The sequence below is a fragment of the Phytophthora sojae genome, assembly GCF_000149755.1.
Source record: "Phytophthora sojae unplaced genomic scaffold PHYSOscaffold_2, whole genome shotgun sequence".
NCBI lineage: Eukaryota > Oomycota > Peronosporomycetes > Peronosporales > Peronosporaceae > Phytophthora > Phytophthora sojae.
The window spans coordinates 9,429,866-9,456,804 of record NW_009258116.1 but is presented as its reverse complement, the minus strand read 5'-3'; the positions used below and the strand labels follow the sequence as shown (position 1 = coordinate 9,456,804).

The window sequence follows — 26,939 nt, the reverse complement described above, 5'->3', positions numbered from 1 at the left end:
GTTGGAGCCGCCGTCAGGTGCAAACAAAGCGGTGCTACTCGGGGGGGGGGGGCCTCGTGTCAAGATGCATGGGCAGGAAGAGCTCAGCTAGGTGACGGGACGACCTGGGCGAATTCCGCGAGGGTGAAATCGAGGGTGTGATGAAAATACCGTAAGCGGGACATAGCAACACCCGGTCGACTCACGCAACAAGACACCACAGTCCATGACTGACTACGAAGTGGATACCCACTCAATCAAGGAGTGAATGGTTCCTCAGTAGACTGCTTTCCTCGTCTTCATTCCGTTATCCCTGTATGCTCCAACAGCGGCTTCAGCCTTCGAGGCTGCGTACATCCAGGTGATCGTCGTTCCCTGCGGCCGTCTTATGTTGCTGCGGCTTGTGGTGCACCGGTCGAGCGACTGAATTTTATGACCAATTCCGCTCCGACTCCGGACTCCGGTCGCCGCGGCAGGAATGCACAGCGTAGTGGTCGATAGTCGTGCGGGATCCCGCTTAAGTTTATGAGTTCTCGCTTAAGTAGCGCTGCTAAACGGCTATTCGGCCTCGCTCCGACAACGCTTCCCCCATTCCACCTGCCCGCGATTGGCTGCGTGCCCTGGCCTCTGCACTGCCCGTCGACTCGACGGTCGTCGGCCCCGCAGCTAATAGCGTAGTGACTCACGCGCCGCCGCCGCGTTACAAGGGGCGGCGATCCTGCGGCTGGCAGCGCGTTCCAGTACGAGCGAGCGCTTCTTCCGGGCTCCGTACGCTCAGTGTCGGAGACGATGGCGACGGGCAAGCGACGCCAGAGCATCGAGGTGTTCCGGCTGCGGCTGCGCGAGACGGTGAACGAGGGCGACGACGGCGAGAGCGTCGGCAGTGGCAATGGCAGCGCGCGCAGCCTGCTGAGTCTGCCGGAGCAGGAGCAGGTCGCGCACCCGAGCCCCAGTGACGTCGGCCTGCTGCGCACCAAGGAGAAGCTGCAGCAGCGGCGGAAGCAGAAGCAGAAGCAGAAGGAGGAGCGACAGTCGCTCGAGAAGGTCGAGAAGGTCGAGAGGACGGTCGCGAGGCAGCGACGGGTGCGCGTGGAGATCAACATTGACGAAGACAGCGAGGAGGAGTTTGCGCCAGGACAGGAGATCAAAATCGACGAGGACAGTGAGCAGGAGGAAGAGGAGGAGGAAGATATCGACGGACGCGAGCCCAGTGAGCGCTGCAAGCCGCGCTTGCTCGCCTCAATGTCGTCGGGCGCCGACAGCAGCACTCGGACGATGCACTGCAGCCTCGATGCCGCGGAATCCCCGCCCACCGCTGCGGACGTCGGAGAGGTCCTAGCCATCGAGGCTGTAGCGCAGCTGGATGAGAACATTGACGACGCTACGGAGCCAGGAGACGCGCTCGCTCCGGAAGAACTACAGACTACTATGACCGCAAATGCCGAAATGCAGGCGGTATCGCGATCCAAATCGCCGTCGGCTGCTCAACCGAAGGACAATATCCGCGAGTCGAGACGGGTCGTGCTCGTGACGCGTCCGAGCCAGCGGTACGTAGCGGGGAGGCTGCTGAGCACCATCGGCGGTCTTGATCTAATTGAGAATGGATTCTGTTGCGCAGGGATATTGAAATGTGGACGGAGCGCGCCACGAGCACGATGGTCAAGTCGACGGGCAGCAGTGCGCGACCGACGCCAACGAGCGCGCAGAGTCGGCGGTGGGTGCTCGAGTACAAGCCCGTCGTCCGGCACTCGGGTTGGCTTATCAAACGCGGCCACGGACTGCGCAACTTCAAGCGCCGGCTGTTCTGCATTGTGGACGACGAACTTATCTATCACGACACACATGACGCGACGGAGGTGCGCGGCAGACTGGATCTCACGCGTAAGAGCACGGTTCAATGCATGCTGCACAGTGGCTTCAAGCTCGCGCAGGGCAGCTACAGTATGGTGCTGTACGCTATGGACAACCACGACCGAGACGTCTGGATTCGAAAACTACAGGAGCACAACGTGCAGGTCCTACCCGAGGGCGCCAAGACTGCTAAACTTATGAAGCAGCACAGCGACAATGCAGACAAAGGCGACCCGATTCTCTTTTCCGGTTGGCTACGCAAGCGTGGTCGAATGGTAAAGTCCACGAAGCGCCGCTGGTTCGAGCTCTCGAACTCGACGCTTTCGTACTACGCACACCCGCAGGGCGGTTCTCGTAAAGGAACTATTGATGTCTCCCACGCGCGGGTATCCCCTGTAGACACCCTCAAGACGGGTGAACGACACAGCTTCCAGATCTGTACCCCCAGTCGCAACCTGTTCCTGCACGCTGACAGTCAAGAAGAGCGATCGCTTTGGTTGGCTGCGCTTGCGTCGGTAGGCGAAGGTGGTGCCAACGCTACCCAGGGTGGGTCGACGTCATCTAAACCCGATGCCAACGACTTTGCCATGCCTACCAGCGCAACGGAGATCGGCCGAATGTGCAAGTGTGGAGCGATGGATGAAGGCGGCGCAGCCGTGGACGGTGTGTGCCGACGCTGTATGTCATCTTTTATTTCAAACACGGAGGACGCCATGGTGGATGTAGCGCGTGAAGTTCAACTGCTATTGGCGTCTCCGTACTCACCGGAGGGCTGCACCTCGGCGGCATTCCTGAAAGAACACTCGGGTCGTCCGGTGCCCAACGCAACTGTACGAGAGTTCATGAGCGGACTGTCGGACTACTTGATCCATACCCGCTTGAAGGAGCTTCTGATGCTCGCAGGCGTTGCTCAGTCTGAAAGCAGCTCCGATAGCGACTCGGACGACGATGGCGTCAAGGACACTGTAAGAGCCAACCCAGCTCACCCGCAAGATGCAGCTGTGATCAGCGAGATCACCAACAACATCCAGGTTATCGTTCACGAACAGATCGAGGAGCGCGTATTCTTCCCTCTCTATCGCGTCATTTTGGCCAACGTGCGAGCACAAACTCGTGAAGATGCGAAGCTGCTGAAGGGAAAGATCGAGATCCTGCGCAACAAGTCGCAGGCATTCTTCGGCATCAGCCCCGACAGCATGTCGTCGACTAAATGGTATTCGGCCTGTGTAAAGCTGCGGGAGGTTGACAAGGTGAGTCTCCCGTATATGAAGCGTGCGCAGTTGCTGGCAGCGTGCAAGGAGATCTACGCTGTCTACCATACCGAACATCCTACGCAGCCGCCCATGAGCGCTGATGCATTTATCCCAGCGTTTATCTACGTGCTCGTCCACGCGCACCTAAGAGACCCCGTGGCACTCAAGGAGTTGATCACCTTCTTCGACGCGGGCAGCCAACAGGGTGAGATCGCGTACTTCGTGACGTGTCTCGAGATCGCGCTCGAGTACATCCGGTCGCTGCTGACGGCGTGCACCGTGGTGCTGTCCTCCGACCGCAAGCTTGGCATTGAGTTCTCGAAGCACCCCGAGGCCGATGTGGTGGTTGTTCATCGACTGGTTCCGGGCGAACAGGCCCAGCAGAGTGGTGCGATCAACGTGGGCGATGTTCTTGTCGCCGTGAACGGACTACCAGTGTACGAGATGGAGCTGGCGGAGGTCGTGAAGCTCTGGCGAGGTGTTGACGGCGAGGCGGAGTTCTGTTTCCTGCCCATGGACGAGTATCTGAGAAAGTATGGCACATCGTAAAGCTGGTGAGCTATTTTGTTATTCAAAGGCAGCAACAACTGCTATCTCCAGCGCCGACTGAGGCGAGCACGAGTGCATTTGCGTCTTTGACGTTGTGTCGTTTTACTACTCGTTTTTAAAATTCAGAATCAGTCCGCCAGCTCTGGACGAGAAGAGAGAAAGAGACCTTGGTCAGGAGAGTTGAGTTGAAGTTGCCTTGCGATGGTCGCGAAGAGCGAGAGTTTGTAGATGGACAGATGACAAACGGATCGTTTGGAATTGTTGAAAGTGAAAAATATACAGCCGTGTAGTGCAGAGTAAAAATCTACTGACGAAGTCTAGACTGTAGTATGCAGTCTAGCACCACATCTGTCGTCCGCGTGGCGGCCGATGGCATAGCCCTCGAACTTCTGTAGCATTCCAGCAGCTCGTCTCGGTGTCAGAGCTATCACTGAAAGCCAGACGCGATAGCCCCAGCAAAGGCCCCTCCACTATTAACTCGTTGTGGAATGATCACAGGTCAAGCCAGACAAAGCGAACCAGGTGGCATTTTGCGCCATGGATGACCAGCCCCGCCCTCTGCCAGGGTCACTCGGTACCTCTACATCCGCCAGCAGCGAAGCACACACGGGCCGTCGCTGAGGTTTGTGCGTGCGCCCGCACAATCCAAAGCGCGGCGTGGACATCAAAACGTCTTGCTGGTCGAATTCAACAATGCTGGGCTCGCGTGTTAAGAGTATTTGGCAGACGCGCATCGGCCGCTCCAGGAGCCGTGAGAACGCCTCCGCCCAGGACGAAACTGAGGGCCAAGACGCGAGCACGCCTAAAGAACCGGAGCAGGACCACCGCGTCTCGGTCATTGACAGCACGGTTGCGGCGACGCCTCACACGCCCGCTCTCGACGCAGACTTCTACAAGTACTCGATGGACGACTCCGTCTACGTGTCCAAGGCCATGCCCCTCGACGACGTGACTCCGGTCTCCCCCTCGACGTCTTCGACCACCTCGGGATCGACGAACGAGTCGCCGTTGTCGACGGCCGAGAAGCTGCCGGAGAAGCCCTCGGCGAATCCAGTGACGTCCATGTTCAGGACCTTTTCGGAGACTCGCATGTTCCCCAGCATTATTAACAAGAGCAAGCCCCCTCCGGTTCCAGCTCCAGCCCCGGCGTCTGACGATGACGATCAACCGACGTCTTCGTCAGCTTCGACCACGCGGTTCTCGTTCGCTCCGCCGATTCCGACCCCGTGGCGAACCTCCCGCTCGTCGTCGGACTGTGCCCCGAACACCTCGTCTTCGTCGTCTTCGACGTCGACGTTCTCGTTCTCCTCAACCTCAGCGCTGCCCCCTCGGAAGGCGGCATTGAACGCTCTCAACAACATGCACAACGTGAACGCGCGGTGCCGAACAGCGTTGTCCAGCTCCATCTCTCGTGGGAGTCCGTACGGCGAACTGGTTGTCGTCGACATCTTGGAAGCGCGTGGACTTGCAGCCGACCGAGATGAAAGTGGCGTTGATCTTCCATTCACCGCCTCAGTGCAGCTCGGCGATATGAAGCGCACGTCGAAGCCTGCCGTCCGTGAGAACCTTGCGGTGAACGAACGGTTCGTGTTCTGGTTGCCGTCGTCGCCCACCATCGGCCAGCGCACACTCGACGTCTTCGTTCGTGGCGGTGACGACCGTGACCTGGGCGAGGTGCACTTGAGTCTGTCGATGCCTGTGAACGAAACGTTTGCCGACTGGTTCCCGCTCGTGTCAAGAGTGGACGGGCTTAAGCACGGCTCGGTGCGAGTCGCGATGCGTCGCCTGGTGCTCACGTCGTCGCCCATGGTGGAGGCTGCTCAGTCGCTGGGAGAGCGAGACTCCTGCCTCAACTTCAGCGACAGCACGCGCTACGGCGAGCTCTTGCCTGAGCTCTGGAGCTGCTTCCCCGGCTCGGAACCGGAAGTAACTGCGTCGAGTCCCCCGAAGGAGGGCAGCAAGCTCGGCCGACTCATCGGCATCCAGCAGCAACTCCACCGTGACGTCTTTTAAGGCGTGGCTGCAGTTTGTGTTGGTCGATCGGAGGCCCCCATGTAATAAGTTAGTAAAAGCAAGAGAAGTTCGTGTCGTACACAACAACAACAATGCATCGATTCGGTGTGTATATCTTGCTGCGATTGCACAACAAGATCTCTATCGGTTGTTGAAGTTGATGAGGCGGGGACCGATATAAGGCAAGGAATCGGTGGTCAGAATTCAATGCAAGACGATCGCAAAGTACAGATTCATCGGAGATGTCTATGTATTGGCCTTCATTACCATGCAGTTTTCGGCTCGACTCGCTCTGTCGAACGGGTCATGGTCATGCTCAGTGACTGCACTATATACTGTAGATATAGAAATAGCGGACTTGGTTGGCTACGCACGACGAAGATGAACGCCGTGCCGGAGCGGTGTCAACGAACCACCTGGCTGCTTAGTACAGACGCTTCTCGTACGTGTACAGCGAGTGCACATTGCCCTCGCGCTGGGCGGCGGGGGTACGCAGCTCGAAGCGGAGCTCGCCGTTGTGGAGCGAGTCGTGCACCTTCTCCAGGCTCACCTGGCCCAGGTCCTGCAGGCCGTGCTTGATGCCCTGCTGCAGGTACGGGATGTACTTCATGAGCGAGCCCTTGTCGACCACGGCGCCGCTTACACCCTGGGCGACCTTGACGGTGGCGTGGGTGGCGAAGTAACGCTTGGAGGAGCCGGCAGTCATGGCCTCGATAGAGCCCATGCCACGGTACTTCTTGAGACGAACACCGTCCTGGAAGAAGTACTGGCCCGGGGACTCCTCGGTACCGGCGAAGAGCGAGCCGCACATGACGGCCGAGGCACCGACGGTCAGAGCCTTGACGATGTGGCCCGAGCTGGCAATGCCACCGTCAGCGATGACGGGCACGCCGAACTGGCGGGCGTAGCGAGCAGTGTTGTACACGGCGCTGGCCTGAGCACGGCCGACGGCGCACACCTCCTGCGTGGTACAGATGGAGCCGACACCCATGCCGACCTTGAGGCCGTCAGCGCCGGCGTCGATGAGACGCTTGCACTGCATGCGGGTGACGACGTTTCCGCCGATGACGTCGATATGCGGGTACGTGGACTTGATCCACTTGATGAGGTCGACCTGGAAGGTCGAGTCACCCTGCGACGAGTCGATGACGATGAGGTTGACGCCGGCCTTGACCAGCTCCGTGCAGCGCTCACGGTCGTTGGGGCGCGTACCGATGGCGGCGCCGACCAGCAGCTGCTTGTTGGCGTCCTTGGAGGCGTGCGGGAAGTCGCGGTTCTTGACCAGGTCGCGACGCGAGATGAGCGACACGAACTCGCCCTTGGCGTTGACGATCGGGAGCTTGCCCTTCTTGCTCTCGCGCAGGATGTGGTTGGCCTCCTTGAGCGAGACGCCCTCGGGGGCGGTGATGAGGTTCTTGGACATGACCTCCTTGAGCTTGGTCTGGCGGTCCTCGATGAAGTCGATGTCGCGGTTGCTCACGATGCCGACCAGTACGCTGCCGACCTTGCCGGACTCGGTGATGGGGATGCCGGCGAAGCCGAACTCGGCCTTGATGCGGTCCACGTCGGCAAGCGTGTCCTCCGGGGACAGCACCTTGGGGTCCGTGATGAAGCCGTTCTTGAACTTCTTGACGAGACGCACCTCCTTGACCTGCTCCTCCACAGTCATGTTGTAGTGGATGATGCCGATGCCGCCGTGCAGCGCCATGCCGATGGCCATGGCGTGCTCCGTGACCGTGTCCATGGGCGAGCTGACGAGCGGCAGGCGCAGCGAGATGTTGCGCGAGACCTTGGTCTCGAGCTTCACGGCGTCCACGCCGAAGTTGATGTGGCCCGGCATGAGGATCAGGTCATCGTACGTGTAGCCCTGGCCCTGGTTCTTGTTGACGAAGATGTCGCTGGCCGTGCGGCCGTCCAGCAGCTCGGGGTCGATGATGGCAGCGTCCGTGGAGGCCATGGTTGCGTGCAGAGCTTTGGGGTTGCGAGTGGGAGATCGGAGCAAATGCCCAAGTGACGGAAGTGTCGGTTCATGTCGGCGAGCGCCGACCGGCACAGCAGCAACCGAAGGCCAATGGTTTCGGCGTTCTTTTTTGGCCAATCGTGAAATCGTAAAAGGGAGGACGCAGCCAATCAGACGTATCTGATCGTACTGTAACGGCAACTTGGTCAGTACATGGACACGGCATGGTGTTGGGTGCTCGCAGTGGCGGTGAGGAATCAACTTTCTCAGTATTCTTTCGGTATGTATCTTGTCGTTCAGAGCGCAAGAGTGCAGGGCTAACAGCTTGCGGCTGTTTATGCTGCGCTGCGGCGACCACCTCGTGCATGTACTTGTAGCTCGACCAGAACCAGTCGCTTTGAAACGAGCGATCCCTTTCGCGTGTTGGGCAAAATCAGAATATTTGAGTGTGGGATTTGAATCGTACAGATGCGATTCCAGATTTCACAGCTTCAACTTCGACAGAAAGATACCATTGTCAGAAGGGCACACAGACAGATATCCCAGTCAAACGTGAAGTTCCCCATCGCTGTCGATCATGACCCGCGAGCTTAGCCCCGACACGCCCCGCAATGAGCCCCCAACGCCGGACGACAAGTCGACAGCGGACCACGCCAGCACAACCAGCGAGAGCAGCGCAACGGACAGCTGCGACGCGTCCGATCGGCCTCGCGTAGCTTTCATCACCGGCATCACGGGCCAGGACGGGTCGTATCTGAGCGAGCTGCTGCTGGCAAAGGGCTACACGGTGCACGGGCTGGTCCGTCGGTCGTCGAACTTCAACACGGCGCGACTGGAGCATTTGTACCGAGACCCGCACGACCGCGGCGTCCGCTTCTTCCTGCACTACGGAGATCTCACGGACGCGTCGAATCTGTGCCAGATCATAGCGCGCGTACGCCCCGACGAAGTGTACAACCTGGGCGCGATGTCTCATGTCAAGGTCTCGTTCGAACTGGCCGAATACACGGCGGATGTCGATGGGATCGGTGCGCTCCGCCTGCTCACGTGCTTGCGCACCTGTGGACTGGAACACTCGACGCGGTTTTACCAAGCATCAACGAGTGAGTTGTATGGCAAGGTGCAAGCCACACCGCAGGACGAGGACACTCCATTCCACCCACGGTCGCCCTATGGGGTCGCCAAGCAGTTCGCCTTTTGGAGCGTGGTGAACCATCGCGAAGCCTACGGAATGTTTGCCGTGAACGGGATATTGTTCAACCACGAAAGCCCGAGGCGCGGACCAACCTTCGTCACTCGCAAGATCACCAGGGCTGTTGTGCGTATTCGTGCTGGCATTGAGAAGTGCCTCTTTGTGGGGAACCTGGACGCCAAACGAGACTGGGGCCACGCTCGCGACTACGTCGAGTGCATGTGGCGCATGCTCCAGCACGAGTCACCTGAGGACTTCGTTGTCGCTACAGGAGAGTGCCACAGCGTAAGGGAGTTCATCGAGCTTGCATTTGCTCAGGTGGGGCTGACTATTGCGTGGAAAGGTGTTCGAGGCTCCAAAGATGAGGTCGGCGTCATCGTCAACGACGACCACGAGCCCCAGCATGCCAATCTGCTGGACCCGGATCGAGTTGTAGTGCGTGTGGACCCAGTGTACTTCCGTCCAGCAGAGGTGGATCTGCTGTGCGGCAACGCGAAGAAGGCTCAGCGCGAACTAGGATGGACACCAACTGTACGCTTTCGAGAGCTTGTCGCCGAGATGGTTGCGTCAGATGCGCGGGAGCTGCGTCTGGAGGCCCATGGAGGCATGTAGTACGGGTACGACGGGGCCCCAATGGAGGTATTGAGTCGGGAGTTCCGACAATCATGCCATCGATGTTGACATTGGACGACGTGTTAACGTTAGTTTGTAGACAGGTGAGGACTTCAAGACAATTAATCTTAGTTACGGTACTTTCAAAAGTGGGGTTGATCTAGAGACTCCGGCGTTCCTGATAGCGCTGCAGTAGCACGCGCCGTTTGACATCGGGTTGGGCAGCAGCGTGGCCCTCGATCTCGAGCAATACGGGCCCCTGTAATCGCGATAGCACTTGTGCGAACGTTGGACGATGCGCACGGACATCTCGGAGACAGTCCTCGATCAGTTTGCGACGCTCTGGAAGACACGTTGGCGGGAGCGACGGCCGCAGTCCCTTGTGCGCCACGCGCATAAGCACCTTCAGCCCGGTCTCTTCCTGATCGTGATACGGAGTACGACGTGTTTCTAGTTCAGTGAGCACGATCCCGAACGAGTAGACATCGGCCTCCGGGCCATAACGCTCGCTGCGAATAATTTCGGGGGCCAGCCAGAACGGCGTTCCTACGAGCGTCGTAAGAGCGTCGACGCCCTTCTTGTACCGGCGACTGAGTCCAAAGTCGCCAACCTTGCAACCGAATGTTGCCGAGCATAGAATGTTGACACTCTTCAGATCGCGGTGAACCACCGGACGCTCCTGAGAGTGCAGATAGAGCATACCCTGCACAGCGTCGACCGCCATCTTGAGCAGCGGATCAGCCCATGTGAAGTTCTTGCCGAGCCCCGAATGCAGCACACTGTGCATGTCGCCGTTTTCCAGATATTCCATAACAATGCACAAATTAGAGGCATTGTCCCAACTGGCACCGATGAACTGCACGATGTTCGGATGCCGCAGACACGACATCAACTCGATCTCGTCGCGGAAACTTGCCAGTGCGCTGTCCCCGTTCGACGCATTTCGGTTCCCATTACGATTCTGGCCGCCTCCGGATTCCACAATATGCTCTCGACGCATGCGTTTGCAGACAACAATGGTGCCAAAGTATCTGGCCTTGATCACGTCGCCCATCGAGCCACGGCCAATTGCCTGCAGAAATGTTAGGTCCGCGAACGGGATGTGAATCATCTCAAGGTGACGCATTTCCGGTGCTGCGAGGACGCGCGCCACGGCGCGCTCCTCATCAGCGTGAGCAGCATCATTCTGCAGCGCAGCCTCGGCTTGCTTCAGCGACGACTTCAGATTTTCGTTCTCTTTCTCGACCAAGAAATTCGAGAGGAAGGAGCGCCGGTTGGTACGGTCCGACGAATACGACAAGATCAACAGCAGCACGACAGCCATACCATACGCAAACGTGATCAGCCACTGCAACTGGAGTCCGAAAGCACTTACAACAATGGCGTAGATGGCGCCACCCGTGACAGCCACGACCACGACTTGGACAAACTCCAGACGAATGGATATCACGAACAGGAAACTGAACAGTGACGCAAAGCCCACGAGTGTCTGGACCAGCGCATCCGAGCACATGTGCGTCACGCTAATCGCCAGGTCCCGCTGCTCGTCGTCCAGATAGGCTAGAGCGTTGTTGATAGCATCGCTGCTCAGAAGGTCGTCGCTCCCGCTTGAGCTTCCGTTAAAACCAGGAAACGCAGCCGAGAGCGCGGAGTTCGATGCTTCACACGACAAAAAATCATCAACCACTGTTGTGTAGGCGTTGGTCGCCAAGCGACTGGCATCGGCCAGCCATACCTGGAATGTCAGGTTGAAGAAGATGATGATAAGACACACCCAGCTCCGCCATCGTGTCTGAAACGGGTTGTACTTGTTGGGGAGCGCAGCGAACGGAAGCGCGATCGGGATGTAAATCCACTGGAAGATCGTCGGCAGCGAATCGTACGAGAGAATGAACTGGTCCATCCCAGTGAACCCGGAGCTCGGCAGCACGTAGAAGACAAGGTTCACAAACACGTGCACCGCCATCCATACTCCGATGTGCCAGCGCGCTCGACCGAACCAATAAATCGCTGTGAAATCTTGGTACAACGTCTCAAGCTTCGGGTCCAGGAAGAACCTCGTGTACTTGTTGAAGACCTGCGGATCTGGTTTCACCAGCACTGCATCGATATACTGCACCGTTGCATCGTCAACATCCAGCAACGTCGCGCCTTTATCCTCTTCACTGCTTGAGCGTCTCCGGTTCGCCCTTTCCTGTCTCCGTCTTCGCCGTTCTAGCTGCCGTTCTCTCCTCCTCCCCCTGCGTGCGTCCTCATCGTCCTGCTGCCTGTAGTCACCCGTAATCTGCACCTCCACATGTCCATTGTCTGCATTCTGACTTGATGATGAGCCCGACACAGCGGTGGGCGGCGGCGTAGCAAACCCTACGCGCTTCGCGCCACCTCGCGGCCGCTTCCTGTCCTTCGGCCTGGGCATCAAAGCCTCCACGTCCTGCTGTTGACCGTCATCAACCTGAGCCTGAGTCTGAGCCTGATAAGTGCAGCGAAGACCCGCACTGTCGGTAGCTGCTCCACTTGCAGCCGTTGGAAGCGGAGCATCAGAAGCCGTCGGCGTGGCGCTGCTGTCCGTCTCGGAAGACCCTCGGGGCGCTGCAGAGCCCGCACTCGTCTGGGACTTACGCCTCGAGACTTCTTCGTACACGCGCTCCATCCGGTACTTGGCGTCTCGCTCCTGGCGGCGTCGAGGTCGAGGACGCGGTCGGGGCGGGAACATGCCGCCGCGTTCTTGAGCTTGCGCGGCCTCTGCTGCATGTTTGGAGCGCGAAATTGCGGCTGCAGGTGCAGGAGACGCAGAAGAAGCTGCAGCAACATTCGGGGATGCGGCGGCAGCTTCCTCGGCCTCCTGCCGCCGATGGTCGGCCAGCAGGTCCGCCAAGGCGCTCTTCCTTGGCATGCCGGCGTACCTGCGCTGTCTTTATTTTGACAACAATAGAAAAAGTCGACTTTCGACCAATGGACGACGGGTGGTATCCTACTTTCAGCGAATGAAACCGAGTATACGGACCCCTTTTCAGCACGCCAACACGGCCGAACTCGATGCGGGCCTTGGGAGCGGAAGGAACAATGAAGGGATTGATCTCGTCCAGGACGCCACTACAGCAGCGACAAGCGAGTGATAGGTACATCAACCAAAGCTCCTTCAACTCCAAGGCAACGGCACTGCAAGCGCCCAGCAAGACCAGACTCAGATCTGACTACAACCCCATTTTGAACCAATCGCGTGGCTTCAAATCGCGTAACGAGTTCGAGCTATGCCGCTGCTTATCCCGAGCAGCTACGCGCCAGAACGGAACTGCCGGCCGCCAAGATGAAGGCGGAGAGGAGTCTGAAGGATGCGCAGAGCTCGCGGTCGCTCAACACCGTGCGCTTCATGCAGCTGGCGCTGGCCGTGACGATGCTGCTGTCCGTGTCCTACATGTGGCAGTTCACGGCGGAGACCGTCGTGTCCCCCGCCTCGGACGAGATCGAGGCCACGAGCGCCAAGGACGCCGCCGCCAAGCTCGTGGACGCCGCAGAGGCCGCCAGAGCTGTGCAGCGCGACCGCACCCATGCCCACACGCAGTACCTGGTGCGCGGCTTCGAGGAGGCGCACAAGTTCGTGCGCGAGTACGACGTGGACTCGATGGGGCCGCTGTTCATGCTCTTCATGAGCGACACGGACGCCAACGGCACGTACTGGTTCCCGCCCTGCCAGCAAGTCAAGGAAGCCGTGTACAAAGGCTTCAAGCGTGCCCCGCGGCGCTCGAGGCTGCTGGAGATTCAGGTGGGCCCGGAGAAGTTCTGGAACGACCTCATGAACCCGTTCCGACAGAACCAGCTCTTCTACATCGACTATCTGCCGACGCTTATGCGGTACGATGGTGGTGGTAACTCGTCGGCGCTGCTGGCTGGACCCAACTGCTTGAACCAAGATCTGCTGGATGTGGTGTTCAAGGTCAACAAGCCGGCGGCGGGCCAGCCCAACGCCAACCGCGTCATGCACTTCAACAACCCGAAGCAGGTCATGGACTTCATGGCGTTCTACACCTACGACTACCCGCTCTTCATGTTCTACGTGTCGGGCGTGCACGCCTTCAACAACCGGCTCTGGTGCCCGTTCTGCGATAAGGCAGAGGTGCCGGTCATGCACTACTTCAACTACACGGCGCCGGCCAACGCGGTGCTGATGCGCATTGTGGTCGCGCGCGAGCCTCGCCAATGGTTCGACGAAGACAACGACTTTGTCGGCCCCGAGTTCAGCAAGAAGGTCGTGGAGTTCGACGGCGTGCCGTACCTGGGCTTCGTCGACCGGAACCGCACCAGCAACCAGATCAAGGTGAGGGAGTTCGTGCACAGCATGGACCAGCACGAAAAGCTCAAGGACTTCTTCCGACAGAAGGCCCCAGGCCCCGCAGCAGTAACAACCGTCCCCGCGGCATGAAATGTGCATTAAGTGTTCCAACTTCATCAAATAGAGACACCGAACGATGCTTGTACCGAAAATCAATCCGGGGTTAACAGACCGCCTTCTACAACGGGGTGCGGATAAACCCCACATAGGCTTGATATCTGCAGACACCAGCAATGGGGCAAAGCGTATTCTTGGATGAACCCAGCACGTAGGCTATTATCGCCCGCTTATTGGGAAGAACTCGACCATTTGTCGTTCTCATGTCGGCCGGAGCTCCACCGGGGAGTGGTTCCTTGCTGAGTGCCACGGATTTCTTCGGCAAAACGGATGTGGGCGGCGTGGAGAAGTTCAAGACAGTGGCGTTTCGGGCTCTTCATGAGCAGAAGCTCGAGGAGGAGCTGCAACAAACCAAACTGGAGAATGAGCGCCTGAAAGACGCCAACGCCCGCGTGACTCGCGATTTGCAAGAGCTCCAAGCGTCCTTCGAAGCGAACATCGATGATCGCGAGCGAGTTCTGGCGTTTAAGTCAAAACGCATCGAAGAACTGCACAGCAAGTTACGTGAATATGAAGCGATCAATGCGTCGCTATTGCAGACGATCAACGGAAGTGGCACTGCAGATGGAGGAGATGCAGGCAGTACCAGTAGGACAGCTACATCTACCCCTTCAGCCGAACCTGAAACCGAGACGAGAGCGAGGATGATGACTCTCATCAATGCGGGGAGACCTCTTTTCCACGCTCTGGACACGTGCAAAGAGCAGGAGTACAAGCAGCTATACGAAGAAGCCCAACGACAGTGTGCGCAGCTCATCCAAACCGCTCTAGAAAATGAGGCAGTCGTGCGTGAAACGCGACTGGCACAATTCAACAAACAAGAGAGTGATGCCCAGATCAAGGAGCTTCAGACGCAACTCGCTGCAATGGCCCTCGAGAAAGATGAACTTGGGCACCATTTGGAGCGGAAACTGATCCTTGAGAATGACCGCTTGCGTCGTGAGAAGGAGGCCGAGCTCCAGGCTTTCCACGATGCGATGCGTACTCAAATGCGGATGCAATTGGATGTGACAACGCAGCGAACGGTTGAGGAGAACGAGCGGGTGCAGCTTGAGCTGCGCTACCAGAGCTCGCAGCTGGAGAAGATGATCAAGCAAATTGACGAGCTCCGGGCGGAAAACAAGCGCTCAAAGCACGAGATGCACGTCTTCGAGGAGATGAACACTGGACTCAGCAAGAAGCTCAAGTTTTACGAGCAGCTTTTCGCCAAAATGCAGCAGAAGGATGAACAGAGAGCGAAGAACGAGAACAATCAGACACCACGGACACCCAAGTCGCCACTCGGGGCTCCCTCTTCATCGAGAAGGACACCACGAAAGCCTCCACTTCCAACACTTTCCTCCATTCACCATTCGAAACCTACGTCTCCGGAGTCTCCATCGCTGTATGGCATTGGATCACCTCGTGCGTCTTGCTTTTCGCCTGATTTGGACAGCCTCCAGAGCGTCAGATTCCCTGAGTTTGATCTCGACTTGGACGAAATTCAAAGCCCATACCCGCTCAACTCGATCACTGATGTTCTGGAGAAGCATCTTCAGAGTCGCGAATTCACGAAAAAGCAAGTCGTGGCTGTGCTGAGGTACCACCAAGACCAGTATAAGCGCAGGGAGAGCGTACGTACTTTTGTTCGTGTACTGTATCGAGTGATTGTGTCTCACTATTGTTATTCAGCCCAAGGTGGTTCGTGATGCGGCCAGGCTTGGAAATACCCCCGTGTTGAAAAAGAAACTAATGCTATCCAAAGCCTGCTACTCACCTACGAGCTACGGGCGCAAGATAAGAGAGCCCCCGGTACGTTTCTGATGCCAAAGTTGACCTGTAGCAAGTTTCACTGATGACGTTGTGGTTGCTGCACGGCAGATGACACTTGACACCTTAATTAAGCAGAAGGCTTCGTCTACGACGTCTTCGGACAACAACACAAGTGATTCACCGGTGGATAACCAGCAACGCCAGATACTTCACTCCTTGCTGCTTCCTGAACTGTCAAAGAACAAATCGAAAGCTAGCAAAGCACCGTCATTTGTTCAAGACCCGTCCGACATGTGGAGATCCTCTGCAACTCAACGAGAAGTCGAGATGCAAGTACATGAACCCCCTGCTACAGCTAGGTTCTGAAACTATTAGTAGGAAGCTTCGTTTGAACCATACCTCAAGGGACAATGTGGATAATGTGTGGGATCACATACTATTATACAACCTTACTTAAGTATTGTGAGTTCTACTCTAATTTTCCGAGCGGGGCGGATTGAATCGACCGTGGCAAACCGCCGGCAAATCGCCAAAGCACTTGGGTTGACTATGGTCGCCCGGCTATGCCCCCTTGACTCTCTACTAAGTACGGATTGGGCTTGACATTCGGCACAGAACCATATGTTTGTTGGCCAGCGATTCGGCAAATGACTTGATGTTTGTATTGGTCGGTTGGACAGGGGCCACAAAACCGACCCGATTCGGCAAATTTGTCCGGAATTCACAATATTACCTCTTTCTTTGAAAAACCCACCCTCTCTTTTTACCCTGGCCTTGTTTATTGTCCGGTTTTGTGATTATTTTTGGTGTGTTTTGGTCTACCCTATATTTTGTGATATTAGTCTCGGAAAAATAGTCCAATGCCGTGCACCAGCCATTAGTTTTTCATCCGCACTGCCGAGCAGCTCCAGTAGCGAACGTTCATACGTCCTTCCCGAGCAGCAACCATGGCCATGTTGAAGCGGAGACGCGAGAATGAGACCGGCGCGCAGGCGGACGCGGCCGAGGAGGCCAAGAAGCAGAAGCTGACCACGGCGGGCGGCAGCAAGTACATCAACAAGCAGCGCGTGCTGGTCTTCTCGTCGCGCGGCATCACGACGCGCTACCGCCACTTGATGGACGACTTTCGCAAGCTGCTGCCGCACCACAAGCGCGAGGTGAAGCTGGACGCCAAGGACACGCTGCACGTGGTCAACGAGATCGCCGAGATCAAGGGCTGCAACACCACCATCTTCCTGGAGGCCCGCAAGCGCCAGGACCTGTACATGTGGGTCAGCCGCGTCGGCACGGGCCCCAGCGCCAAGTTCCTCGTGCAGAACGGTGAGTTTGCAATGCGTTTTGACGCAATTGCCACGCTTTGGGAGCGCTTTATTCATTATATTATACATCTTTTGTTGACCTGCAGTACACACCATGGACGAGCTGAAGATGACGGGCAATGCGCTGGCCGGCTCGCGTCCGCTGCTGACCTTTGACAAGGCGTTTGACGAGGCGCCGCACCTCCAGGTGATCAAGAAGCTCTTCACGCAGGTGTGGGGCACGCCCAAGGCGCACCCGAAGAGCAAGCCGTTCATCGACCGCGTCATGAGCTTCTACTACGCGGACGGCAAGGTCTGGTGCCGCAACTACCAGCTGGCGGACGACGCCGACACCAAGAAGGCGGAGATGGCGGCGCTGCACCGCGGTGAGGACCTCGTGCAGCTCATCGAGATCGGCCCGCGCTTCGTCATCACGCCCATCCGCATCTTCGACGGCAGCTTCGGCGGCCAGACGCTGTACCAGAACGAGCACTACGTGTCTCCGAACGAGAACCGCCGCGACGCCAAGGCCGACAAGCGCGACCGCTACGTGTCGCGCAAGACGGCGCAGGTCGAGCGCAAGGAGCGCGGCCCCGAGCGTGAGATGCCCGAGGACCAGTTCGCCGACGTCTTCGCCGGCGCCAAGCAGTAATTGCCACCTCAAGAGAGAGAGAGAGAGAGAGAAAGAATGGACTCCTCCTGTCTCCCGCACTCCAGAAGACGAGGGACAAAGTGGTGGCTAGTTGCCAGCATTGAGATTGAGACCCGAACGTGATAACTTTATAGACTGCACTTCACTTCACTTCACCTTACTTCACATCACTTCAACACACGTCACATTCGTACCGCTTTTCCGGTACATCGCCCTCTCATTGGTCAAAACTCTCATTCTCAAGTGTCACTTCGTTCAATTACCGTACAACGGCTCGGCGATCTGATCAGTCCGTGAGTATGAAGGCGTTCAATGCCTGGCGCGGAGGGGGCGACAGCGGCGGCAAGGTGCCCAACGACGCGGTGGCGGAGCTGCAACAGGTGATCCTGAAGAAGGACCTGATGATCCTGAGCCTCACGACGCAGCTGGACGCGTACAAGGCGCGCTTCGGCGCTCTGCCCGCCGAGGTGCTGGACGCACTGCAGCAATCCGACGCTGCTATTAGCGAGTCCCCAGAGAAGCGCAGCCGCGAATTAAGCGGCGACAGAAAGGAATTAGCGGCGGAGAGTGTCGCGGCCGTGGCGGCGGCCAATGGGGCGGAGGAGAGCAAGGAGCAGAGCAAGAAGTCGCCCCCTCCGCGTGTCGTCGCCACGTCGCCGCGATTCCGAGCGGCGTCCGACGTGGACGAGGGCAGGGAGAAGCTGCAGAGCCGCTACAGTAAGAACGTGGTGCTGGACTTCGTGGAGGACTCGCCCATGTTCCGACGACAGCTCGAGGGCTTCGAGGAGTCCATCACGGGGCTGAAAGCTCTGCTGAAGGAGCTCGTGGCGCACTCGAAAGAGTACGCGGCTGCGGGGAAACACTTCGGGGAGGAGGAGACGGCGCTGGCCCATGAGTTGATTCAACGTAAACACGCGCGCGCGATCTTTTCCACGAGTTGCCCCGAATTGGGCAGCTTGTCAGAACTCTTCGGGGAGATGCACGATACTTTGGCACAGGTGCAGAGCTCGCGGGTGAGTATGCTGCTAGGGGTGGAGTCTCTGTTAAGTCGGTCGATTCAGCAGTTTTCGGAGAAGGAGTTGCTCAAGGAGGCTGGCGAGTTGAGGAAGGAGGTGACGAGGCTGGGAGAGGAGTACGAGACGCTGCTGGGGAAGCTTCTGAGCAAGTCGAGACAGCCTGGACAGCCGGCTAGCGGTACAAATACGCCTACGGGCGCTGGAGACTCGTTGGGTATGCTGGGTCTGGGCAGTCCAGCGTTGCCGGCTGGGAGCCACAATGGGGCAGGTGAGTTCGCCATCACAGGGACACCGCCTGCCTCTGCTGCTTCAGCTGGCAGCAGCAACAATGTGCTCAATTCAGATTCAAGCTCAACGGCAAATGGAAACGATAAGCAGCGAGCGCTGGAACGAGACGTGGTGGTTGCGCGTCGACGGTTCGAGCTGGCTCGCTTCGACCTGGTGCGCTACATGAACCGCATCGATTGCATGAAGAAGTTCGTTTTGGTGGAGTGCTTCAACTCCATACTATACGCGCAACTGGGCCACTTCCATGCATGCCACGAGCTCGTCAAGTCGGTGGAGCCAACCCTCCGCAAACGCCAAGAAATGATGCAGGTGTCTCGCAAGGATTTCGAGCAGGACGAGGTGATGTGGGCCTCACAACGGGAACTGCTTGATAAGCGACTGTCGCAAGATGTGGATGCTGTGAGCCCTAACTACGCGCCTAGCGAGTCACCTGCAGCAACAGGTGCGCTGAGCGTGGAGACAACCATGTCCACGGAGGTGTTTCCTTCCCTTGAGCTACCAGTCGAAGTTATCTCGACGGATACGTGGAGTAGTCGCCAGGCAGTGGCTACTTCACCTGGCGGCGTTGCCAAGCAGGGCTATCTGTTTGTCCGCAACTCGATGTTCCCAGCTAGGAGTTGGAAGCGGCGTTGGTTCCAGATTCATGCAGGCAAGCTCTTCCAGACGACAGCACGCGGTGGCACAGGGAAGCACCCTACAGAGAGCAGTCTGACCCTTGTGTGCGACCTATTGCTGGCTCGAGTACGCGAGCTCGAAGGTTCAAGTCTACCTTTTTGCTTTGAGGTGATCGATGCCAACCGGGCAAAGCTGTTGCTTCAAGCTGCTAGTGCTCGGGATATGGTAGAGTGGATTGAAGCCGCGCGTCGTAGCACCGAGAGTGCTTTAGAGAAGCAGAGTCACCGCCAGGAGGTGCATCCGGAGCAGCAGTCGGTAATTGACGAGCTTACCGAGGCGAACCCGTGCTGCGCAGACTGCGGACAGGAGCCAGCCGAGTGGGTTTCGATCAACATCGGGTGTCTTCTGTGCATTGAGTGCTCGGGAATTCATCGCAGTCTTGGTGTACACGAGTCAAAAGTACGATCATTAGCGCTAGACTCCTGGGATATGTCGCTACTTGCGCTGCTGCGCGATGTGCTTGGAAATGACGCTGTGAATGCTGTGTGGGAACACACGATACCGGACGGCTGGACCAAACCAACTCCCGCGACACCGCGTGACGAGAAGGCTCGGTATATCAAGGCCAAGTATCACTTCCACGGCTTTGCAGAGCCCGACGCAACGCTCAGTGCGTTAGAGGATGACGACAGCGTTCTAAAGCAAGAGTTGGCCAAGCGGTTTATTGCTGGAGCAGCCCAAGGGAGTTTGAAGGAGCTCATGTGGTGCTTGGCGCATGGAATAGACGTGAATGTGCGCGCGGGTGAATACAACGAAACAGCATTGCATGCGAGTGCAGCATCCGGAGCCGCGACTTGTTGCGACTACCTCGTGCTCAACGGTGCAAGCCTGACAGCAACCGATAAGCGCGGACGATTGCCCTACGATGCTGCCAAGGCTGGAGGCTTTGAGAACATCAAGCTGACCTTAATGCAGAAAATGAGTCTCGAGCAGTATCAGTCGTAGAGCGACAGTAAAGTAAAAGAAAAATAATGCTTGTCGAGACTTTTCATGAAGCCCACGCGAGCACATAGTTGGATATTTATCGATCTACTTTTTCTAACGATCTACGAGTTTCAAGGTATAGTATATCCTCAACCGGACGGGAGAATTTTACTCGTCACACGACCAGAGCGCGGTCGAGCTGAAGTTGGTTGAGGTAACAGTGCCGTCTCACTTCCTTCATCCAACGAAGGTGCCTCAATTTCAATCGGGATACCCGGGGTTCTTGCTTGTGCATCATCCTGAGAGTCGTTGTCTGATCGATAGGGCATAACGTTGCTGCCTGGTGTGCTCCGCGATGATAACCAGGGTCGAGGAGACGACCACGAGCGGCTTGGAGCCATGACGAACGACGCGACATCGGCAGGCTCGTCAACTTCGCCGTTACTTGTGCTGATAGCCAGCACCCGGGCGTCATTCTCCTCGGTCCCGCCCACGCTATTGCGTATTGTCGACGGTGTTGTGTCATTCGGTGTAGCAAGAGCTTCCGGTGATTCAGTCGTAGCAGCTCTTTCTTCTGCTGTCGCCGCTTCCGATGCTACAGCTTCCTCTGCCTCTGCAGCCAGTCGTGCAGCGTGTTGTTGGTTCGATTTTTCGCGCACGTGGATCATGAACTCGACGAACTCGACGATGTCGATCTGTCCACTGCCGTCTTCATCCACAACATCCATCATCTCCTTAAGTTCCTCGTAGGTTGGGTACTTGCCGATCGCTGCTAGTCCAGTACGCAGCTCGGCTTCTTCAACGGACCCGCTCCCATCCAGATCCAGCATGCGGAACACTTGCATGTACGAGGACACGACCTTGCTGTCAATGTTGTGCTGCTCGCGCAGAGCCTCAACGCGGCGGATCAACTCCTTTTCGGCCGCCATCTCCTGCGTGGCTTCTTCCATACTGGTGGTCACCACACCGATGAATAGCGTGATGAGCACCATGCCTCCCAAAATGATAAAGCAGCAAAAGTAGAGCACAGCCAAGAATCCGAACGCTTCGGGCTCGCAGTCGTAGCCTAGAGCGCGATACCCGTCGTAGCCGTATAGATCGCAACCGTAGTAGTTAATGTACAGCACGTCGCTCCAACCATCCATGGTGGCCAACTGGAAGAGTGTTAACATCGCAAAGTGCAAGTACTGGAAGTGGAATGGATCGTTGTTGGCGAATAACATATTGCCCACGATACCAAAGACGTAGAAGCAAAGCAAAAGGATCAGTCCGATATAACCGATGGAGCCCACACCCTTGATCAAGGCAGACACAATGACCTGTAGCTGAGGAAATGCTCGTACGAGCTTCAGGACGCGCAGCAGACGTAGCAGTCGCAGCATAGTAAGCATACCGCCCGTTCCCTTTGTAAAGCTACCCACGACGATGATGAAGTCGAACACGTTCCAAGCTGTGCGGAAATACTCCCAAGGCTCGAGCCCTTCGGCGAGGATTTTCAAAATCACTTCGGCAGTAAACACAGCAAGAATGGCCGAATCTAACCCATTTAGCACTGCACCGAGCACGTCGATCACCTCTGGAGAAGTTTGTAGGCCCACCATGAGGCCTGCCAAACAGATCACCCCTGTGACAAAGAGCGAGAACTTCGGGTGCTCCACAATTTTCGTCGCAAGGCTAGCGACCTTGAGGTACGCCCCCTTCAGGCTCTTGGTGTCACCTTGCTGCTGGGTTAGGATATCGGTCAGGTCGCAGTCATCCCAAGTCTGCATTAACACCTCACGCATCTTTTGGCGCTCTCGACGCTCGGCGGCAGTGAGTTTTCCATTCTTGCTTGGGTCCTGGCTGGCCTCTTTCTCGCCCTGAGCCCGTTTCTTCGCCGCCTCACGAGCTCGTTGTTCTGCCTCAAGCGCTCGCTTTCGAGCCTTTTCAGCTCGAACTCTGGCCTCGACTTCTTCTTGGGCCTTCTTCATTTGCTCCATACTCTGGGTCATGCTCATCGTGATGGCACCGATGAAGAGCGACAGCATGACGAAGGCCGAGATGAGGATAAACGTGATGAAGTAGAGAGACGCCATCCCCTGGTTCAGTGCCCGCTGCGATGCCAGTGAACTACTGGTGACGTTAGCACCATACAAACTGGTGACGTTGCAGTACTGGAAGCTAGCTGCAGCGACAGGGTCATTGGAGTAGTAGCCACCGTCGAATCGATCGCAACCAAAGTAGTTAATATTCATGATCTGTGTCAAAAGCACGCCGTTAGTATTAATTCGATCAACGCCACCAAGTCTAGACCATGAACACTTACCGCGGACCAGTTCTCCAGCGTGCTCATGCGAAATAGTGTCACCATTGCAATCGGGACGCTGCGAAAGTGGAAACTGTCGTTGCTTTGCCAAGCGTACATCCCCGAGATGGCGTAGAGGTAAAATACAAGAAAGAGCAGCAGCATAATGTAGCCGATGGACTTTAACCCACCGATAAGCCCCATAACGATCATGTACAGCTGCGGAATGCGCTTGACCAGCTTCATGATACGCATGAGTCGCAGCATACGTAGAATGGCGATGCTGCTACCACCAAGAGCCGACCCCCATATGGGCAGACTCATGACAATGATGGCAAAGTCGAAGCAATTCCATCGCATCTCCTTACCCGTGAAGAACCGCCAAGGGTAGAGCCCTTCAGCTAGAATTTTAATCGCTGCCTCGAGGATAAACACAGCGAGGACGGCGTAGTCCATATCGTTGAGAATTACGCTCTCTCCTAATACCGGGTAGGTTTGCAGACCGACGGATAGCGAAGCCCAGGAGATACACAGCATCACCAGCGAGTTGAACCACGTGTTGTTGAGGGTGGAAATTCCGACGTTCGCCAGCTTCACGTAGTACAGCTTGGCGCCCGTGAGACCGGTCAAGGGGATCAAGCGGATCAAGTCGTCATCTTCCGGCTTGGTATCCTCAGCGGTGGCTTCTTTCGGGTTAACGGAACCAGCGTCAGGTGTAGCTCGCAGAGAAGTTTTCGTTTGGACTTGAGTGGCAACTTCTTCGGTGGCCCCACCTTCCTCTTCGACAAGAGGCGGTGACGAGACCTCTGCATTTATCTCCTCTTCGTCATGCTCCAGGTCATGTGCAACGTTCCATTCGCTAGCTTCTCGCGCTCGTCTTGCATCGGCTACCTTCCGATTTGCTGCCGCTCTCGCGGCAAGCATGGTTGTACTGGAATGCTATCAAGTTTGGCGTGGCGAAGCTTGAATTTAAATTGCCTGGACAGCGTCCCCACTGCCAGTGCGGCCCCGTTCACCCACCGCCAAGTTCAGCGGACCTGATCTCCGATGGAAACACTCGTTCAGCACACCGGGGTGCTGACTGCGACGCACCACCCTGGGCAGACAGGTACTGTGAATGCATTGGACGAGACGTGGAGGGCTAAATAAAGCGGGTCTGGAACACAAGAGAGCAGAGTTTATATCTGTCCTTCCTAGCAGTTTTCCTGCATCCTTGGCATCAAATGATTCTGAGCGCAGCCTACCGAGAGACGATAAATACGAAATGAATTTGCAAACGAGATCCAAATGATCATTCTCCCGACTGGTCCTTTCGCCTGTTTGCACTTGTCGCCATAAAATATTCCGTCGTACATGCAGCTTGTAGTTATAGTGTGGAAAGCGTATTTGAACGCGATATTTGTTATTGTTGGGCGAACTTTCTTTCGCGCGCCGCTGGGTTACTGCTAACACTATCCTGACGTCCCCCAAATGCCACCCCTGCTTCTTTCGTAGGAGCTGCAGACTTGGGTTCATACTATATCTACCCTATAGGCTGCCTGCTTTCGGCAGACCTTCACGCAGTAGCTTGAGCTTAAATCGCGACGATTCGGCTGAGCTTGTCCATGTTGAGTATCACCTTCTCCTCGAAGATGTCGGGCTCGCTACCGAGACTGACGGCGGAGCTGTGACGGTTAAGTTGCGAAAGTCCGGGCAGCTTGTTGTGCGAGGTCGAATGTGTCGGCAGCGATGGCTGCAGATACTTGCATTCGCCAACTTCGTATGAAATGTCGGTGCCTCGACTGTTAGTGCTATCAGTATCGTCGTCATCGTCGTCGCTGTCGACCTCAGTAGGATCGAGGTACTTCGCCCCCGGGATATGATCCATTTCATCCTCTTCATGAGTGTCTTTCTCACTGGTACACGAGACAGCGGGATCGTGTTGGTTCGACTCCACTTGATGCTGCGCTACCGCAGTCGTCGGAATGTTCAGATTGTCCATGTTCAGCGACAACATCTTGGATATTTGCTGTGAAAACTTGTCTAGCCGTTTGTCGATCGAACGGAGGCCCATGACACAGCGCACGCAGAACTTCGTCTGGCAAATTTCTGCTGGCTTGCTACCGGACTCGATCTCAATGTCCGCGCCAGGGACGGCGCGAGTAACGTAGCAGGTCTTGCAGACGATGTCGCCACACAACCGGCAGTGGTGCCGCCGCCGAAACATGAAGTGGAACTTGCGACTGCAAATGCTGCACGAGGGGCGGCTTGCGTCCGGCACCCAGTTCTTGCGGAGGGCCAACGTTTGGGTCGCGATGTTCTGCGAGTCGATCACCAGCGAAATATCGTTGAGGACGGCCATGTTTAATCGGTACTGCGCGTGAGCGATAATTGACGACATGTTTGCCTCAGTGGCGCCCATGGCAAAGACCTCCGAGGTCGCCTTCGGGGTGTCAGCAGCTGGGATGACCAGCATCGTGCGCTTCATCCGCACCCGCGTCAGTTTCAGAGACTCCGAAAGCTCTGGACACTCGGGAATTTCAACTGAGGCCATTGCCACGAACCCGATTTCCTGTCCGTTGGTGTTGATAGTGTAGCCCACCATCTCGACGAAGCAGGAGTCCTGCTTGCCTGCAAAAGAGTTCTCAGCGAGCCACTTGATGCCGAGGTAGCTGTCCTTAGTCGCGCGGATTGTGTGCAGGACAGCACCGTCGGTCACTACAGGCGACAGTAGTTTCTGCTGCTGGATGAAGTCGGACGAGGTGGCTGCGTAGTGGGCGTCCACGATATCTCGGTAGTTGCCCTGCACGCGACCAAAAGTGCGGTAAGACTGAATTGGTGGACGCGGGTCGAGCGGGTCGCGACGTCCAACCGTGGCGCCGACGGTGCAGCGTGAGAAGGACAATCGTCCACTGCGACTGCGGTCACTTTGGCTGCGCATTGTCCAAGCGTGAACTCCAGTGCTGATGCGGTCGTTCACATTGCAGACCCTCTCGAGCGTCGTGGTCCACGAGGAGGTCGAGGTGAACGAGTCCTTCCCGGGGGTCTTGAACGTCTTGAGCTGACCCAGAGAGCTCACGAAGCGCCAGTCCGAGTCCAGCTTGTGATCTTTCATGCGTTGGGCAGTATGGGCCAGTACGGCGTCCTGCACTTGCTGCTGCATCATGGATTCGAGTCGAGCGGCTTGGGGCCGCGACAGAGTCACAGGCGCGAAGTTGGGAGCAGCCATTGTACAGCTGCTGGATAGCAGACCTCGTCACTCGTTGCAAGGAGCTCGAAAGTTTCGGAATGAGAGCGGCTTCGCTGTTACGACCAGTAACACCGCCGCATGGCCGATTTACGGAGCGCTAATGCTTTGTGTCTCTGCGACAGCGGCGTGTCGCCCCGAATGACCAAGACACATGGTAGGAGCGAGTAGCCTCGCCGGCTGCTGATAGCAAATCGCTGACCCTAGGTTTGGATACTTGTTCAGTTCTCCATCGAGAACAGCTGGATTAGTTTTTCAACGTTGTGAATACTTAATGTTCCAGCGTGGCTGCCAGGCTTTCCACCGTGGCGTGGCACCGAGATGATCTCCACGATCTCGGCGAGATCGTGGAGTCGAGCGAGGATACCTGTAAAATCCATCACTTCAAGCGTCTCCATGCGCGTCAGTCTTGCGTAGGAAGCTGCAATACATAGCGGAGGTGGCTCGACTCGGAGGTGAAGACTGAGCTTCCTTTCCTACCTGCACTACTGTTTGTATTCAGCGAGCACATCGAATTCGATCGCCATACACTGTTCCAGCGTGCACCGATCGTTGGTTCGAACGCTGCAGCAAGCTTTGCTGTAGACTCCCAAGTTTACGGTGCTTGCTGCTCATACCCTGTAAGCGCCTTCCACGTTGAAACCTCTTGGATGAACCCGGGGTGCACCTCCACGATGGCTTCGTTTAACATGGCGAGAGTGCAACATTTGTCGAGGAATAGTCACGATGACCTTGTAGAGGCAGTGCTAGCAACCCATGGAGTGGCGATCTATCCCCATGAGAGGGTTTGCGATGTGAGCATGAATATCGAACACCACCCGATCATTTTAGCAGCACCAGTGGAAGAGCTAAACTAGCATGCGGTTCGACGTGGCTCACCCACGTAAGGCTTGCAAGTCCACTTCTTACATGTATGCAAAAAGCACTCGACACTGCACGGATCCATTGCCTTGAAGATGAGCCCCCAT

The 26,939-nt window shown here is 56.8% G+C and overlaps 11 protein-coding genes across 11 annotated transcripts; 6 read left to right on the top strand and 5 right to left on the bottom strand.

The window, feature by feature from the left end:
- Positions 1–765: 765 nt before the first annotated feature.
- PHYSODRAFT_481860 (hypothetical protein) lies at positions 766–3,632 on the top strand (the record flags this gene model as incomplete). Its single annotated transcript, XM_009522756.1, has 3 exons — positions 766–1,526; positions 1,598–3,080; positions 3,111–3,632. Coding segments are annotated over 3 exons (2,766 nt in total), but the record flags the coding sequence as incomplete, so codon positions are not given.
- A 693-nt stretch (positions 3,633–4,325) lies between these two features.
- On the top strand, positions 4,326–5,645 carry PHYSODRAFT_479318 (hypothetical protein; the record flags this gene model as incomplete). Its single annotated transcript, XM_009522755.1, has 1 exon — positions 4,326–5,645. One exon carries the CDS (start codon positions 4,326–4,328, stop codon positions 5,643–5,645), a length of 1,320 nt encoding a protein of 439 aa, XP_009521050.1.
- A 246-nt stretch (positions 5,646–5,891) lies between these two features.
- Positions 5,892–7,602, bottom strand: PHYSODRAFT_480661 (hypothetical protein; the record flags this gene model as incomplete). Its single annotated transcript, XM_009522754.1, has 3 exons — positions 5,892–5,931; positions 5,970–6,002; positions 6,077–7,602. The coding sequence occupies 3 exons, from the start codon at positions 7,600–7,602 to the stop codon at positions 5,892–5,894; spliced, it is 1,599 nt and encodes a 532-aa protein (XP_009521049.1).
- Positions 7,603–8,182: 580 nt separating this feature from the next.
- PHYSODRAFT_486654 (hypothetical protein) lies at positions 8,183–9,409 on the top strand (the record flags this gene model as incomplete). The annotated part of the gene is made up of 1 exon (XM_009522753.1): positions 8,183–9,409. The coding sequence occupies one exon, from the start codon at positions 8,183–8,185 to the stop codon at positions 9,407–9,409; it is 1,227 nt and encodes a 408-aa protein (XP_009521048.1).
- Positions 9,410–9,569: 160 nt separating this feature from the next.
- PHYSODRAFT_486525 (hypothetical protein) lies at positions 9,570–12,059 on the bottom strand (the record flags this gene model as incomplete). The annotated part of the gene is made up of 3 exons (XM_009522752.1): positions 9,570–11,623; positions 11,729–11,810; positions 11,862–12,059. The coding sequence occupies 3 exons, from the start codon at positions 12,057–12,059 to the stop codon at positions 9,570–9,572; spliced, it is 2,334 nt and encodes a 777-aa protein (XP_009521047.1).
- Positions 12,060–12,716: 657 nt separating this feature from the next.
- PHYSODRAFT_247828 (hypothetical protein) lies at positions 12,717–13,829 on the top strand (the record flags this gene model as incomplete). The annotated part of the gene is made up of 1 exon (XM_009522751.1): positions 12,717–13,829. One exon carries the CDS (start codon positions 12,717–12,719, stop codon positions 13,827–13,829), a length of 1,113 nt encoding a protein of 370 aa, XP_009521046.1.
- Positions 13,830–14,059: 230 nt separating this feature from the next.
- PHYSODRAFT_486069 (hypothetical protein) lies at positions 14,060–15,659 on the top strand (the record flags this gene model as incomplete). The annotated part of the gene is made up of 4 exons (XM_009522750.1): positions 14,060–14,408; positions 14,472–15,001; positions 15,053–15,481; positions 15,528–15,659. 4 exons carry the CDS (start codon positions 14,060–14,062, stop codon positions 15,657–15,659), a joined length of 1,440 nt encoding a protein of 479 aa, XP_009521045.1.
- An 896-nt stretch (positions 15,660–16,555) lies between these two features.
- Positions 16,556–20,482, top strand: PHYSODRAFT_312071 (hypothetical protein; the record flags this gene model as incomplete). The annotated part of the gene is made up of 4 exons (XM_009522749.1): positions 16,556–16,928; positions 17,014–17,554; positions 17,857–20,269; positions 20,384–20,482. 4 exons carry the CDS (start codon positions 16,556–16,558, stop codon positions 20,480–20,482), a joined length of 3,426 nt encoding a protein of 1,141 aa, XP_009521044.1.
- Positions 20,483–20,610: 128 nt separating this feature from the next.
- On the bottom strand, positions 20,611–23,282 carry PHYSODRAFT_483150 (hypothetical protein; the record flags this gene model as incomplete). Its single annotated transcript, XM_009522748.1, has 3 exons — positions 20,611–20,886; positions 21,061–22,698; positions 22,767–23,282. 3 exons carry the CDS (start codon positions 23,280–23,282, stop codon positions 20,611–20,613), a joined length of 2,430 nt encoding a protein of 809 aa, XP_009521043.1.
- Positions 23,283–24,318: 1,036 nt separating this feature from the next.
- Positions 24,319–25,329, bottom strand: PHYSODRAFT_247772 (hypothetical protein; the record flags this gene model as incomplete). The annotated part of the gene is made up of 1 exon (XM_009522747.1): positions 24,319–25,329. One exon carries the CDS (start codon positions 25,327–25,329, stop codon positions 24,319–24,321), a length of 1,011 nt encoding a protein of 336 aa, XP_009521042.1.
- Positions 25,330–25,596: 267 nt separating this feature from the next.
- PHYSODRAFT_481875 (hypothetical protein) lies at positions 25,597–25,953 on the bottom strand (the record flags this gene model as incomplete). Its single annotated transcript, XM_009522746.1, has 1 exon — positions 25,597–25,953. A coding segment is annotated over one exon (357 nt), but the record flags the coding sequence as incomplete, so codon positions are not given.
- Between the last annotated feature and the right edge of the window lie 986 nt (positions 25,954–26,939).